The sequence below is a fragment of the Octopus sinensis genome, linkage group LG7, assembly GCF_006345805.1.
Source record: "Octopus sinensis linkage group LG7, ASM634580v1, whole genome shotgun sequence".
In the NCBI taxonomy this organism is placed as follows: Eukaryota; Metazoa; Mollusca; class Cephalopoda; order Octopoda; family Octopodidae; genus Octopus; species Octopus sinensis.
The window spans coordinates 85,585,066-85,601,292 of NC_043003.1; the positions used below are offsets into that span (position 1 = coordinate 85,585,066).

The 16,227-nt window shown below is 36.0% G+C and overlaps 1 protein-coding gene across 6 annotated transcripts in view; it reads left to right on the top strand.

The window, feature by feature from the left end:
* The window catches only part of LOC115214321 (spindle and centriole-associated protein 1-like), a 45,405-nt gene that overhangs the window by 15,045 nt on the left and 14,133 nt on the right, over positions 1-16,227 (top strand). For 3 of the 6 annotated variants that reach the window (XM_036504874.1, XM_029783496.2, XM_029783498.2), the window contains 8 exons: positions 533-613; positions 2,242-2,289; positions 5,234-5,312; positions 9,119-9,198; positions 9,795-9,866; positions 10,729-10,793; positions 11,635-11,735; positions 12,662-12,826. In XM_036504874.1, the coding sequence (XP_036360767.1) occupies positions 533-613; positions 2,242-2,289; positions 5,234-5,312; positions 9,119-9,198; positions 9,795-9,866; positions 10,729-10,793; positions 11,635-11,735; positions 12,662-12,826 (691 nt within the window). The remainder of the gene's footprint in view (positions 1-532; positions 614-2,241; positions 2,290-5,233; positions 5,313-9,118; positions 9,199-9,794; positions 9,867-10,728; positions 10,794-11,634; positions 11,736-12,661; positions 12,827-16,227) is intronic. The other 3 variants (XM_036504875.1, XM_029783500.2, XM_036504876.1) reach the window with 2 other exon arrangements.

The following is a 16,227-nucleotide window of genomic DNA, read 5'->3' on the forward strand; positions in this document are numbered from 1 at the left end:
CATGTCTGTTTGTGTTTTCAGAGATATTATGTTTCACTGTGGAGGTCTGATAAGATTGAAACATATCTGGTGTTGTCTCCCATACTTGCTGAACAAATCAGACAGCATTTCACTTCAGTCAATGATATTAGTAATGAAGAACTAATAAGGCAGTCACAGCATGATCAATCAACCTGTTAGGAATGGCTGTGCAGTCTTCCTCAAATGACACCCTAAAAAACACAGGAAACACTGCATAATGTAATAATACTAAATATATTATGTACGAAAAATAGAAGACAAGATTATCATAGATGAAATTCCTGCTGGATCATGACTGACCTAGGCTAAATAACTAATAACATCTGTCCATTGACCCTACCTTATAAACTTACATTAGTAACAAATATAAGAATTGATTGATATATTAATTACAAATCTTTTAAATGTTTCCATAATGTTTTTCTATGTGTGTTTTAAAACTAAACACGATTATTAAGGAATTTCTTGTCATTGATATTTCTTTTTTTCTGTTTGCTGCATATTTCTAAAGATGTCTTTCATAAAGAAAGGACGGCCGTTGTATCCAACTAAAAACAACATTAAAAAAAGAAAGAAACGTCCAGCATGGGATGTAAGTAATTTCTGTTTCGTCTTATGACTTTCTCCACCAAATAGCATATCCAAAGGACAACCAACCATGAAATAAGTACTGTGTGTTATGTGTTGCCAGCATTATTAATTAACAAGATATGTAGTTCTTGACACCTGAGCTTAGGATTTACTAAGCTAGGTTGACCTAGCTTAGGATCTACTTAGGCAGATCCTGTTCTTAGTTAAATTCAGTTGTGTAAGCTGCAGTTGCCTGTGTTCAATTCTGTTGGCATAAAAGGCTTTGAGGCAGTCCTATCTGCCTCCTATCTCTTCCCAACAGTTATGCCTGAACCAATTGTTTCTCTTTTCTATTGTTAATAGGATTGACACCAACTAGAAGTTATGTGTTATGTATATATATATATATATGCATATATATAAACACATATATACACGTGTGTGTGTATGTATGTGTAAATAGGTGTATTTGTATTACATATATGAATAGAAAACTATAAATTTAAATAAATAAAGATATATGGACAAGTGTTTCCTACTATATCCATGAGCCAATCAAAGCCATGTGAATGAATTTGGGAGATGGAAAGTGGAAGAAGCTTGTTGTGTGTGTGTGTATAGGCACATGGCTTAGTGGTTGGGGTACTCGGCTCATGATTGTGTGGTTGTGAGTTCAATTCCTGGGGGCACGTTGTGTTCTTGAGCAAGACACTTTATTTCATGTTTCTCCAGTCCACTCAGCTGGCAAAAATAAGTACTATCTGTATTTCAAAGGGCCAATCTTGTCACATTCTGTGTCACTCTGTATCTCCCTGAGAAGGGTACATGTGTCTGTGGACTGCTCAGCCACTTGCATATTAATTTCACAAGAAAGCTGTTCTCTTGATTGTATCAACTGGATCATTATCATAAACGACTGAGTACCAGTACATATATATTTATATATATGTACTCACACACACTTATAAATACATATACATACACACACACACACACACACACACACATATATATATATACACACACACATGCATATGTGTGTGTTTGTGCCTCTTTATCTTGACATCACATGATAGTTATAAGTGAGTATCCCAGTTATACAAACTGATTTTTGTCTCCAATCTTCTGTGAAGAATATATTCAGTAATGGGGAAATATTACCTTGCTTAGAAACTGGCATCCTTCCATAAAAAAAATCAGCCTCAAAGAATTCTTTCTGACTCATGCAGGCATGGAAAATTGAACATTAAAATAATGATGATTATAATGTTAATTTGCATTGTTATGAATGTTTATATTTTAAGGATAATTTTTATAGTTAAAGCAAGTTTGTATGATTAGTTAGACTGCATGCTTATTTGAAACTAAGAGGATACTGTATTTTCCGGCATACAAGTCGACATATATAGTGTAAACATTCAAACATTGTCACGATCTTTCCAAATTCTACTGCATTTTACACACAGATTTTTTGGTTCTTCAAAGTTGTCTTGGTGTATAAGTCATAAATCAACTGCCTTTTTAGGCTGTAAATTTAGGTCTGAAAAATTCAACTTGTATGCTGAAAAATATATGAGTTCAGTTAAGAAAGAGCACACCATCAGTTTGATTGAATTGTTTCTGTGAGAATGCTTTTCCATATTATTTCAGGACACTCTGACAGATCTTTCTGTGTACAAGTCAAATCCCGAAGAACTTGTAAGCACCCTGATTTTTGTTAATTCCCATTTTTTTAATATTTTTAGCTTAGGCATGGCTGTGTGGTTGAGTGGTTGAGAAGTTCACTTCCAAGCCACATGGTTTCAGGTTCAGTCCTACTACATGACACCTTGGACAAGTGTCTTCTACTATAGCCTTAAGCGGATCTTTTCCTTTTGAACGGCACTTTGTAACATAATTTCTAGGTAACTAAAAAGTTTTAAACTTCGTATACTGGTAGAATGTATTTATAAAACATCATTTTCTCTTGCTTTTATTGAGAAAATTTTATATGTTGTAACATATTTCGTCTTTAATTTCGAGCATTTCGGCAATTTTAACCAATCGCTGAGCTCCATTTAGGTAAATAACATTCTGTGCATAATGAATATGTCCCTCCTTTAAGAAACAGATTGGGTTTATTTACATTTGTGAAGAAAAAAAGATACCCTTCCCCAACTCCTAACCCTAACTCTAACCCTAAATCTAAAATAGATTGAAATGCAATAGATCGATACTAGAGCCATAATTATGGGTGACATTTTCATTTGACACCGCTAGAAAAAAATCTCATTTTCCGTAGTGGTGTCGTATGAAATTGTCACCCATAATTATAACCCTAGTATCTATCTATTGCATTTCAATCTATTTTAGATTTAGGGTTAGTCAGGGTTGGGGGTGGGGGAAGGGTATCTTTTTTCTTCACAAATGTAAATAAACCCAATCTGTTTCTTAAAGGAGGGACATATTCATTATGCACAGAATGTTATTTACCTAAATGGAGGTCAGCGGTTGTTTAAAATTGCCGAAATGCTCGAAATTAAAGACGAAATGTGTTACAACATATAGAATTTTCTCAATAAAGCCAAGAAAAAATGATGTTTTATAAACACATTCTACCAGTATACGAAGTTTAAAAGTGTTTAGTTAACTAGAAATTGTGTTGACATGTGCCGTTCAAAAGGAAAAGATTTCCTTAAGCTTATCAATGCCTTGTGAGAAGGTTAGGTTGGCAGAAGCAACTGAAAGAAACCCATCATGTGTATATGTGTTTGTGTTACCTTGTAAATTGTAAGTGATCATCAATGTTATACAAGCAGTGTCATTTATTTCAAACCTTTTGTGAAAATATGTTTAGCCAAGATGAAATATTACCTTGCGGAGAAACAAGTGAGAAAGAATTGGCAACAGGAAGGGCATCTGACCATAGAAAACAAATTCCATCATGGTTCATGCATGATGTTAAAATGATGATGATGATGATGATGACAATGCATACAAATGAATTGAGTAGGTGGAGAAGACTTGGTTAAATGTTTGACACATTCAGTCATGGAATCTAGGTTATTGCCATACATAACCTCCAGCCAACAGTTGAGCTTGTACTTCTCTGTTATGGCCTGCAGAACTCTAATAAACAAGGGTAGCTGAGAACTAAGTCCCAATGGATATCTACCTGCTGAATTCGTTGCTATCTCTTATCTTACTGACAACCTCTTTGTACGTGACTTATACTGCTTGTACAAGCCACTGGTGTATATGCACTTACTTTTCTTAGCAACCACCAGACTACAAAGCATGTACCCTATTAAAATCTTTGTCTAGGTCAATATTTGCTAGGTTTAGTGGTTTGTTCTTTACTGTGACCATTTCCTGTAGTTGTTTCACCAGGAAAAGAGCTTTACTGGTATCCTGTCCTGGTACAACCTCAATCTGCATCTCCTTTAACCCTTCAGCATATCCCACAAAAATATTCTACTTGTTTTATATTTAAACAGGCTAGATGTGGTTTCTCACACCTACCCTACAATATCATTCTAATAAATTAACAGTTACCTCATCAAAATCTCAAATCTACAAGATAATGCATGATTAATTCAAAACAATGTGAAGAAATAAGCATTACATGTAACAGAATAATCTGAATGCTAAAGGGGTTAACCCTTTAACATTTAAATCAATCATATCTGCTTTAAAATATTCCATCTGTTTTATGTTCACCTGTCAGATCTGGCTTTTCACACCTACCTTACAATGTCATTCTAAAAATAAACAACCACATGATCAAAATCTTGAAGAAGTTATGAGAGAATGCGTGATTAATTCAAAACAATGTATAAATAAGCATTACAGTTGACGAATTAATTTGAATGCTAAAGGGTTTAAGCTAATTTTCTTTCTATTAATTTGTGCTGTAACCCTTCATGTTAATTGCATAGCTTGGTCTGTCAGTCTGCTGTATTATTTGTATTATTTGAATGACTATGTGAATATTCTACTTCACTGGATATTATCAGCATCTCAGCAACCATCCCCAATGATCAGCTACTTTCTCTGACATCATATCTTTAAACACCATTTTGACCATATATATATATATATATATACAATTTAAAAATAGGATAAAATCTTTATAAGAAATGATCGAGTAGTTAGTGTGAAAAACCTCATTGCATTCCCTCACGTTCGGTACTATGTGTTTATTATGGTAGTTTTGGAGTCCCTCCTAGCATGAGGCATTTATGTATAGTAATGCCTTTAATATATATATATATATATATATATATATATATATATATATATATTTATATATATATATATATATATATATATATATATATATTGTTGTGTCTAGAGAGAGTCATTCTCTTTTAGTGCCTTATTATTTAACACACTCACTGGTAAAGTTTACACTCATTTACTTATTCATTTTTCCTAAAATTTTCGTTGCGTCTTGCAACCTTTTCAATTTGCAAACCAAATCCCAAAACAAAGTATATATGTATATATATATATATATATATATATAAATTTAAATAATTGGTCCCTCTGTTGAGTCTTCTTTGTATTAGCTTATCTTTCTCAAGCATTCTCCTTTCCTATAATTTCTTTTTCTTCATCTTTTTATGTATTTTAATTTTTTCCTTTTCTATTTTGCTGTCAGATGTATCGCAAGAAAATTCACCAGTCAAAACATTTACCGTGTGTTAAATTTCAGAATGACAGGAAGCAAAATGGCAAAGGTTTGTAACATTAACACTTTTCTACTTCTCTTTTTTTATCCTATGTCACCCTATCTCTCTCTCTCTCTTTCTCTCTCATTTTATATGCCCAGTTATGTCAATCTGTCTCTTTGTAGGTCAGTCTATCTCTCTACCTACCTACCTATCTATCTATTTACCTGTCCAAATACCCATTTGTCTGTTTGTCTGTGTCATATTTACTTTTGATGAATTGTCCTTGTTACATATGTGTGTTTTGTGCACTTGTAAATATACTTATATGTATGGCTGTGTTTAAGAAGCTTGCTTCCCAGTCACATGATTTCGGGTTCAATCCTATTGCATAAAATCTTGGGTGAGTACCTCCTATGGCTTCAGGCTAACCAAAGACTTGTAAGTGGATTTAGAAGATGGAAACTGAAAGAAGTACATCATGTGTGTGTGTGTGTATCTCCTTGCTTGGAAAGGGTTGGTGGGAGGAAGGGAATCCAGCTATAGAAAATCTGCTTCTATGAAGTGTACCTAGCCTTTGAAAGCATGGATAAGGAGATGTGAAAACAATGATATCTTCAGTAAAAAGTCATCAGAATTTTGGAAAAAAAATCCTTTTATTTCATCATTATTATTAGCACTTTTGTTCCTCTCTAGAACTTGTCAAATACAAGTTCTAGAGAGGAACGAAAGCTCTAATAATAATGATGAAATAAAGGATTTTTTTCCAAAATTCTGACAACTTTTTTCTCAATATTCAATTCAGTACATCACACCTAACATACACACACACACACACACACACACACACTCTCTCTTTATATATATATATATATATATATTCATCTACCAGCTATATAATCCCGTGCACAGATAAGTTTGAATGCTTACTTTCACTCCTAGACTGATCATACATGTCTCTCTATCTATCTAACTATTTTATCTGATTTCTCTATCTATCTATCTATTTTGTCTGATTTGTTCATTTCTCCTCTCGTCTATGATCGACCTTCGTGTATTCGCCATCTTGAAACCTGTTTCCTTTAATACACTTCCGCCTTCTCCAAAAATTCCTCTTCCGGACAGCTTTTTACTTAAAAGGTTACCCACAACATGTGCTCTCTCTCTTTCTCATTCATCTACCAGCTATATAATCCCGTGCACAGATAAGTTTGAATGCTTACTTTCACTCCTAGACTGATCATACATGTCTCTCTATCTATCTAACTATTTTATCTGATTTCTCTATCTATCTATCTATTTTGTCTGATTTGTTCATTTCTCCTCTTGTCTATGATCGACCTTCGTGTATTCGCCATCTTGAAACCTGTTTCCTTTAATATACTTCCACCTTCTCCAAAAATTCCTCTTCCGGACAGCTTTTTACTTAAAAGGCTACCCACAACATGTGCTCTCTCTCTTTCTCATTCATCTACCAGCTATATAATCCTGTGCACAGATAAGTTTGAATGCTTACTTTCACTCCTAGACTGATCATACATGTCTCTCTATCTATCTAACTATTTTATCTGATTTCTCTATCTATCTATCTATTTTGTCTGATTTGTTCATTTCTCCTCTTGTCTATGATCGACCTTCGTGTATTCGCGGTGCAAAACCACCACCAATACCGGATATTTCTATTTTTGCTCCATCTATACCGGATGTCGCTTCTCCCACCACCATTATAGGTGTCTACTCTTCGAACCCCGCTCTTCAATACGCTATTTCACCATGCATTACCCCTCTCTTGATATCCTACGTTCTACTTGCCTACAACCTGTCATCTTTTCTCTGAACCACCCCTCCCCACTGGTGCTCCCCTATATTTCTGCACCCCCCCCCCACATAAAAAGCACCATCCGAACGTGGCCGATGCCAGACCCCTCTGGCACCTGTGCAGGTGGCACGTAAAAAGCACCCACTACACTCGCGGAGTGGTTGGCGTTAGGAAGGGCATCCAGCTGTAGAAACACTGCCAGACTAGACTGGAGCCTGGGGCAGTCCCTAGCTCCCCAGACCCCGGTCGAAACCGTCCAACCCGTGCTAGCGCGGAAAACGGACGTTAAACGATGATGATGATGATGATGATATATATATATATATAACAGGAAGGTTTACGAAAATAAACAAAAAACGAAGGCAGGTGGAGTACAAACAAACAAATGTATTAGTATGGCGTTCAGGAATAGAAATAGAACAAGTCTTTTACGTTTCGAGCCTACGCTCTTCGACAGAAAGATACACAGAAAAAAAACAAGGAGAGAAAAAATGCGTGTAGGAGCTAACGATCTATAAAACTGAGAATGTGTGTTTCCCTAAAACTTGAGAACTACACAGCCAATTTCATTCAAATTTTACACATGCCTAACTTAGGGTCCATGTAGTGTCATCGGCAAAAAATTGTTCAACTTCTTGCCTAGGGTGAGCCCATAGCAATATCATATCTTCTCCACTATTTCAGTATTACGTGTTAAAAGTGAAACAAAAACATCTCTCTATTTTATGTCAGATACTTTCACTTTAACAATAAAAATTAGAGATAATAATAACAATTGAATTATATGTAGTAATCGTAACATAACAATTAAAAGTAAAATAGCAATTGGTATAAAATTGCATCAATGACTTGAACTTGAATAAGTGGTTTCACATAAATGGGAATAAATTAAATATAAATTTAAAGTGCAGAAATGGAATAGTCCAGATGGAGCTGTGCACATACCCTTTACCATGGCTTTTACATTAGATTATCTGCTAATTAGCTAGCATTAAGTATCTATATGAAGTTTGGCTGTACGTAATGTCTGTTTTCTCGAATAGACGCTCCTACTGAGTACAGCTGTTAGTTTATTTCTTATACATAAAGGACTATAGCTTCAACTCAGTACTGCTTTTTGATTCACCCTAAGGTTTGTTGTTATTATTATTACTGTTTAACTATTGTTATCACGTTTGTTGGTTCCTCGTAAGGGAAGCGTTGTTGTGCTGCATTTCTTAAATAATTGTAAACCGTAACCCTCCCCCTTTGGGAGAAGGAGCTTTGGTTATTGTTTAAAAATTGAATTGTGTCCCTGTTTGGGGAAATTGACAATATTTTCACCATTTATACGGAAGCATTTTTGTTAAAATATCTTCAATAGAAGAAAGTCCAAAAATGAATTTTGCTGCAGCCGTCGGTGGGCGCGAACTCATTAAAATTAAAATGGAAGAAATACAAACCTATTTCGAATTGATCACCGACGGTGAAACTAGGATAACACCACCAAATGAAATAAAAAATAAAATTAAAGAAAAGACTATTGTCTATAAAGTATACAATGTAGAGAAAAAAATGAGATTTGAACACCTGGAGGAAAGCACCATCGAAAAGTGTCTTGGTGCGACTATGGAAGATATCTAACTAGAGGCGGTAAATTCGCCACAATAGAAGCAAGGTTTGAGTCAACAGAGTGTGCAAGGAGTACTCAACTCCAACCTTGCAAAGTGGAAATATTTTATTTTTACCTTTATATCTGGGACGTAGGACGTCCCGGATAAAAATTTAAAATGTCCTCCCAGAGGTAGAGGTAGGCTGGATTGTAGCCACAAGAGAGAGGACAAGATAGAATTGATCGAAATTGCAAGAGACGGGCCTACAATTCCAACTTTGTATTTTGTATTTTATGTGTAGATGTATATATATAGATGTACATGTAATATGTACACATATATACACATATATACATGCACTAGCACTATGACCCGGGAACGCCGGGTCATAATGCTAGTATATATATATATATATATATATATATATATAATCTATGAGAGTATTTTTTTTTTCTTTTCATTAGATGAAATCTCATTGAATCTTGCAAAGTTAAATAGCAGACAGTTGGCGATTATGAAAGAGGTTCTTTATGATCAAGACCAGGTATGTATATGAATTCTGCCATTTTCTCTTTGTTGTTAATTTCATAGTAGAATGTGTGTGTGTGTGTATGTGTGCATATATCTAAACATATAAATTTGACATGGGCGATTCTTTCTTGTCTTGGGATTCACAGTCAAACAGCTGGGTGGAATTGCGCAAAAAATTACACAGATGTGTAGAATGATCTGGTGGTGTTGCTGGGCTTTGTATTTTTTTCATAGCTCCCATGGTTACTGAGATAATCTAGTATAATAATACTGTGTATGTGTGCATGCAAGCAAGCAAGCACTCACTCACTCACTCACTCTCTCACTCTCACTCTCACTCACTCACTCACTCACTCACTCACTCACTCACTCACAGACAGATGTATGCATGTTTGTGTGGAGGTTTGGTGATGCAAACAGGAAAAATAGAGCTCAGAACAGAAGTAGATATATATTTTTTATTAATATCTAGCAGAAGCAACAAAGTGAATCAAGAGCTGAGAATTCTGTGCATTATATACGTGTATTTATATACCCACATACGCATACTTAGCAGAGATATGTTTTAAAGTGATCTTTATTATACGTGTTCTTTTATTTTTCTTTTAGATTAAAACAGTTCTAGAATATTCAGATAGAATGATGGACAGAGTTGCAGATCTATGTGGTGATCATCCAAAGGTCTTGTTTTTGTTTATCTTGCTTTGTTATTCATCTTGGTAGTCTTGATCCATATATAATGTCACATCTTATAACTTGAATGAGGAAATAATTGTTTATTGTATTTAGTTCATTGAATCATTACACAGACTATAAACCCTGCTTCTGTTCACCCCTTTAGCATCTAAACCGCTCATATCTGACCTAAATATTCTACCTCTTTAAAGTTAATTGACCAGATTCAACCTCTCATACCTGCCCTACAATGTCATTCAAAAGAATATATGAACACACAAATGGAAATCTTGAAGCTACAAGATAATGCTTGGTTAATTCAAAACAATGTGAATAAGTAAGCAATGCATTTGGCACAGAATCTGGGAAATGTTGTTCTGTTGTCTTGTGAGATAGTGAGACATTTTGGCACAGCTGTTTTGATACTGCTTATTTGGCATCACTGATTCAATGCTGACTTATTTGACATCAGACATTCTAATGTTTCTCTTGTTCTCTCTCCTGCTTTCTCTTTCTCCCTCCCTCTCTCTGTATATGTATAAGTATACATATATTTTTGCACATGCATATGTGTTTGGCTTCAGTGTCAAAGATATACTGTTGCCAAAACAGGTTGAATGTCCAGTCCACACAGCTGTACCCATTCATCTCATTCTAATCTTGTGATACATAAACTAGTACATTCTATCTGGAGACATTGTTGACTGCCATTTGTTTCATGTCAGGAAACTGCAGATATGTATGGATTCTCAGCAGTCCACTGGGTGGTTCTGGAAAGAACAAAACTAAATCTAACACTGTAACCTCATAACAGTTTTGGCTTGATGTGTTGTTTATTTGATTTTTTTTCTTTGTTTAACCCTTGCAGAGGTACCAAGCATTTCCCTCTGTTACTGCTGCACCCAACTCTGAAACAAGTGCGATCAATAAAGTGTGAGTGGCAAAAAAAGTTTATTGCTGTTTTTCCGTCATCATCACCATCATTGCTATTGTCATCCTCATTATTGTTATCATTTCTTTCATCATTAGAATTGCCATCATTGTTATCTTATCAGTGTTGTTATTGCAGTCATCATCATTATAAATGTCATTATTGATCATTGTTATCATCATCATCATCGTTTTCATTATCATCATCATCATTTTCATCGTCACCATCATCATCTTCATCATTTTCATCATCGTCGTTGTCATCATTTTCGTCATTGCCATCATCACTCTGATGTTTGTTTTCATGATTTTGTGTTATTATTAACCTCCCTCCTGGAACCTAGCATTACTGTCAAAAAGCTGCACTGCTTTTTGTGGATTGATCCTCATGATATGTATATCTGTCAGTGTAGGTACACATTGTGGGTCTTACAGAAAGGGCAAAGTGCCAGTTGTATATATGAGCCTATGTAGTGCAAAAAAAAAAAGGATCTGTTGGTTCCTAGTTGGTTCAGTTTAGTCCAAATATCCCTAGTCAATGTCTATTCAATTGCACTGATGTCTGGGGGGATGGTAGGGAACACTTATTAGTATTTTACTGTGTGACCAATATGTACTGTATTTGTCGTATTATAGATGTTCATTTCATAGTCCAATTGTGACTTCAAGGTAACAGTTTGGATTTTATGCTAACTGCACCAATTACCACAGGAATAATTGTTGTCATAGTAGTCTTCTGCAATTTCTACATCTGTCTTGCTAAATTCTGATATTTCCCAATTTTTTTTTTTCAATTTCTTTGTTATTCACTCTTTATTATTAACAGTTAATATTATTATTACAGTTCCCTGCCAAAAGAAGTCCCTGAGTTCCATAGCCATCTGGATACATTAAGCAGCAGTTTAATGGATGTGTCAGCCCTAAATGATAACTGTCATAAACAAGGTTGTAGATATTTCTGTTTTAACCCCTTTTATTCATTCACATAGATATAGATATTACATCTGTTATATTTGTTAGAATTCCTGTTCTTACTAACACCCTTAAAACTAATACCCAGTTGAGTAAGCATTATCTACAAGCAGGGAACATGCAGCTGTAGTACCATGACATCTTCTCATTTTCTCTGTGAAGAACATAACAATCCATTGAAAAATCTCTATAAGAAGCATTGTATTAGGAAAACTGATGATGTTGTCAACTGAACAAAGTGGAAAGCTTTCCTGAAAAAGTATAAGTGTTATACTTGTAGCAAATAAAGTTGTCTTTGGGAGCTGTAAATATCCCTTCACAAACAAGGACTTCAGTATTCTGCATTCTTGACAACCTTAATCAAGTGGGGGTCAATCAGTTATGTTTCTGTGGTTAAGAAGTTCACTTCCCAGCTATGTGGTTTTGGGTTCAATCTCATTGCATGGTGCTTTGGGATAATGTCTTCTACTATAGCTCCAAGTCAACCAAAGCACTGCGAGTGGATTTAGTAAACAGAAACTGAAAGAGACCCATCATAACCCATGGTAGCATTGAAGGCAGACGTTAAACGATGATGATATATATATATATATATATATATATATATATATATATATAGGGAGTGGAAGTTGTATCTTCTTTTCTTGACATGGTACAATAGTTGCAAATGCATGTCACTAGACTTCCATGAGAACATGTCCAGCTTTGGGGAAACATGAAGGGTATCGACAATAGAAAATCTGTCTCATTGAATTCTATCTGACCCTTGGAAGCATGGAAAACAATATATATTTATGGCGCCTGCCTGTCTTGTTAATTCTGTTAGAAATCAATATTTTAACTAATCTCTCTTTCTTTCTCCTCCTTGGCCTATGGACTGTGTTTCAAATGAGGATCAGAGTTGACCTCCGCATCAAATGAATCATTACCATCAGTCACATATACTAGTCACAGTGACATGGAACGGTTCCGGAAGCTACTAGAAACAGAAGAGAAGAACCTTTTAGCAACCCAGTATTCCTTACAAGACCAATCATCATCACAGATGACCAACATACTTAAACGTATTTATTAATTTTTACTAACACACACACACATATTAAATTTTACTAACACACACAAACACACAAATTGTTTTATTTTTTTAGTTCCATGTTTGCATGCATGGTGTTTTTTTTCTTTTTGTTTTTAGTTTTTTTCTCTGTGTTTGTTGGAGCAATATCTTTTATATGGATGGTTGTCTTTCCTAACTCTAGCTCTTCAATCATTAAATAGCAGTTGAACCTGTTAGATAAAGTAAAGCAAACAGATTCAAGATATATTATTAATGTAAATGCTAGCAGCCACAACGTGCTGCTTCTGCTACTACTACTACTACTACTACTGCTGCTGCTATTGGTGGTGGTGTTGGTGGCAGCAGTGGTGACAACAACAGCAGCAGGTGGTGGGAGGATATTTAGTACATATGAGAAATGCTGGTTTCTCACTTAGTCACTCAGGTAGTGCAAGGAGATGCTAAACCCAGTGACTGGTGCAAAAGCATCAATCATGAACTACTACAAGAGCAAATGAGATGTTCTAGAAAGAATTAAGTGCAGTGGCATTAAAATGAAGAACCAGTTACATGAAAATGGCAGAGAAAGTTACAGCTAGGCTGATCAAGGAGAGAACTATCTTCGATGAGATAGACTTTGGATGAGGTTGTACCAGGATGTAGAACTACCAATGTCCTCTTCTTGGAGAGCTTACTACAAGAGAAGTGCTTAGCCAAGAACACTCTATTATACTTAACATTTGTTGTCTGGCTTGGAGAATATCTTTGAGTGGGTACCACAACCTGTAGTCTGACAGTTGCTAAGATAACCAGGTGTGGATGAATGGCTTGTGTGAGCTATGTTAGTCATGAATATGAGACTTAGCAATGTGACACTTAGCAACAAGCTCTTTGAAAACTTTAGTATTCAGGTTGGTGTTTAACTAAGTTCACTTCTCAGTCTCTTCCTCCTGTTTACCATTGTAACAGAAGAGTTCAAAACTGGCTGTCCTTGGCAATTCCTGTATGCCAGTGATTTAGTTATCATAAGTAAATCAGTTGGAGAAAAAGTTCCAAATGTAGAAGCAGGATCTAGATTCACAACCCTAAAGATCGGTTTATCAAGAAAGAAGAAAAGAATCCACTATTACTAAGTGTGAAGTGACCATGCTTGATATATAAAAAAAGGGAATTGGTAGGAACTGCATTCTGTGTATCCAATGCAACAACGGATATACGAAAGGTACAGTGGAATCTCAGACAAGCCAACTGAGAAGTAGGATTTCATCTGTAATAAAGCACATGAGGATGTTAGCTGTAAAAGCAATCAAGAAATGAAGTTTTTCAATACCCTAGGAGGTTTATTAGAAGTAGTTGGTAACTCCTGTTACCTAGGTAACCTATTCAGAAGTGGAGGTGATTGTAGCTAAAAACATAGTTGTTAAGTGAAAGGATGGGGCGGGAAAGCTATCAAAATTATTACTGCTAGCATTTGTCTTTTTATTGTTGTTGGTATAGGCATAGTTGTGTGGTTAGCTTCACTTTCATGTGGTCTCAGGTTGATTGTACTGTGTCGTACTTTGGATAGGTGTTTTCTATTATAGCCTTCAGTTGGCTGATGCCTTATGAATAAAATTTGGAAGATGGAAACTGTACAGAAGCCCATGGCTGTGTGGTTTTGAACACACACACATATGCATACACACAAATATAGCAAAAATTCTAGCAAAAACTGTCCAACGAACGGGAACGTGATACACACAAATATATAAATGTATGTGTGTGTTTGCCTGTATGTGTTTTTACATTGCTTGGGCTGCAGTAAAGTTTGTTATGTTCCACATAACCAATACATCTCAGATTTCATTGATTCAGTATCTAAGACCACTGGAACACCTAACATGAAAACATGTAAAGGTTGGCGTTGGCATCGGGGAGAACATCCAGCCACAGAATACTACCTCAAGAAGTCTTGTCCAACCCATGCCAGCATGGAAAAAGTGGACATAAAAATGATTGTTGATAATAATAATAATGTTGCTAAAAATAGAAAAGCAAGATATGAGCAGCATCGACCACATCAGGTGGACCAGCCTAATCCTTATGCACATTGAATGATGATTGCTAGGAAGCTACAATTGTTGGGGTTATTGTTGTAAGTTATCTTCTGTCAGCAACTGCAGTTTCAATTTCATGAAGTGAAATTTACGGCCGGTTGTGGCCGTTGCCAGCCTCGTCTGGCCCCCGTGCCGGTGGCACGTAAAAAGCACCATCCGATCATGGCCGTTTGCCAGCCTCGTAAAAAGCACCCACTACACTCACAGAGTGGTTGGCGTTAGGAAGGGCATCCAGCTGTAGAAACACTGCCAGATCAGACTGGGCCTGGTACAGCCTTCTGGCTTCCCAGACCCCAGTTGAACCGTCCAACCCATGCTAGCATGGAAAACGGACGTTAAACGATGATGATGATGATGAAAGCTCATTTCATTTCATTTGTATTTATGCTGTGTAGAAAACTAAAACCATCAAAACTTCCTAATGTTCCACCACCATCACTAACAATCTGATGTTTCTTGATGTTTTCTCAATGATTAATCTGTATTGATCTCATTCATATTACTTCAAATCAGTTTATTTACAGGACTAAGCCACTTGCCAAACTGGTTTGCAACCTTGCTACATTAGCTGATGCTGTTTGCTGTTTTTAACCCCAGGTTGACCCTGAACTAGCAAACCTATGACCAGAGTTGTTCCAGCCACGACCGGTTTCAGTCATAAAAATTTGGCTTTGGTCAATCATATTGCAACCCACATATACTCATTCTTGCTCATATGCAATGCGCATACACGCACACACACACACACATATGATGAACTTTTATAGTTTCTGTCTCTCATTATTTCAATCAAATGGTGACCCAAGGCTGTAGTTGAAGACACCTCTACACTGTTTCATGCTCAATCCCACATGGTTGTGAAACAAAGACAATCAAAATTCTGTGTCAGCAGCAGCTATGGCCAATGTCTAGGTTGAAGGAAATAGTTCAAAATCAGACAAACATTGCTCCACCTGGCACTCTGTTGGTTATGACTACAAGTGTTCTAGTTGATTTGATCAACAGAACAACCTGCTCATGACGTTATTCTGCAAGTAACTGAGCACTCCACAGATATGTGTACTCCTAACATAGTTCTAAGGGAGATTCGGCATGACACTGACTGTGACAAAGCTGGCCCTTTGAATCACAGGTACCACTCATCTTTGCTAGCTGAGTGGACTGGAGAAACATGAAATAAAGTGTCTTGCTCCAGGATACAACACACCACCAGGAATTGAACTCATGACTATATGATCATGAACCAAATACCCCTAACCACTAAGCCAAATGCCTTCACATGATTTGATGACATTTAGCCAACCTGCAAGGCAGG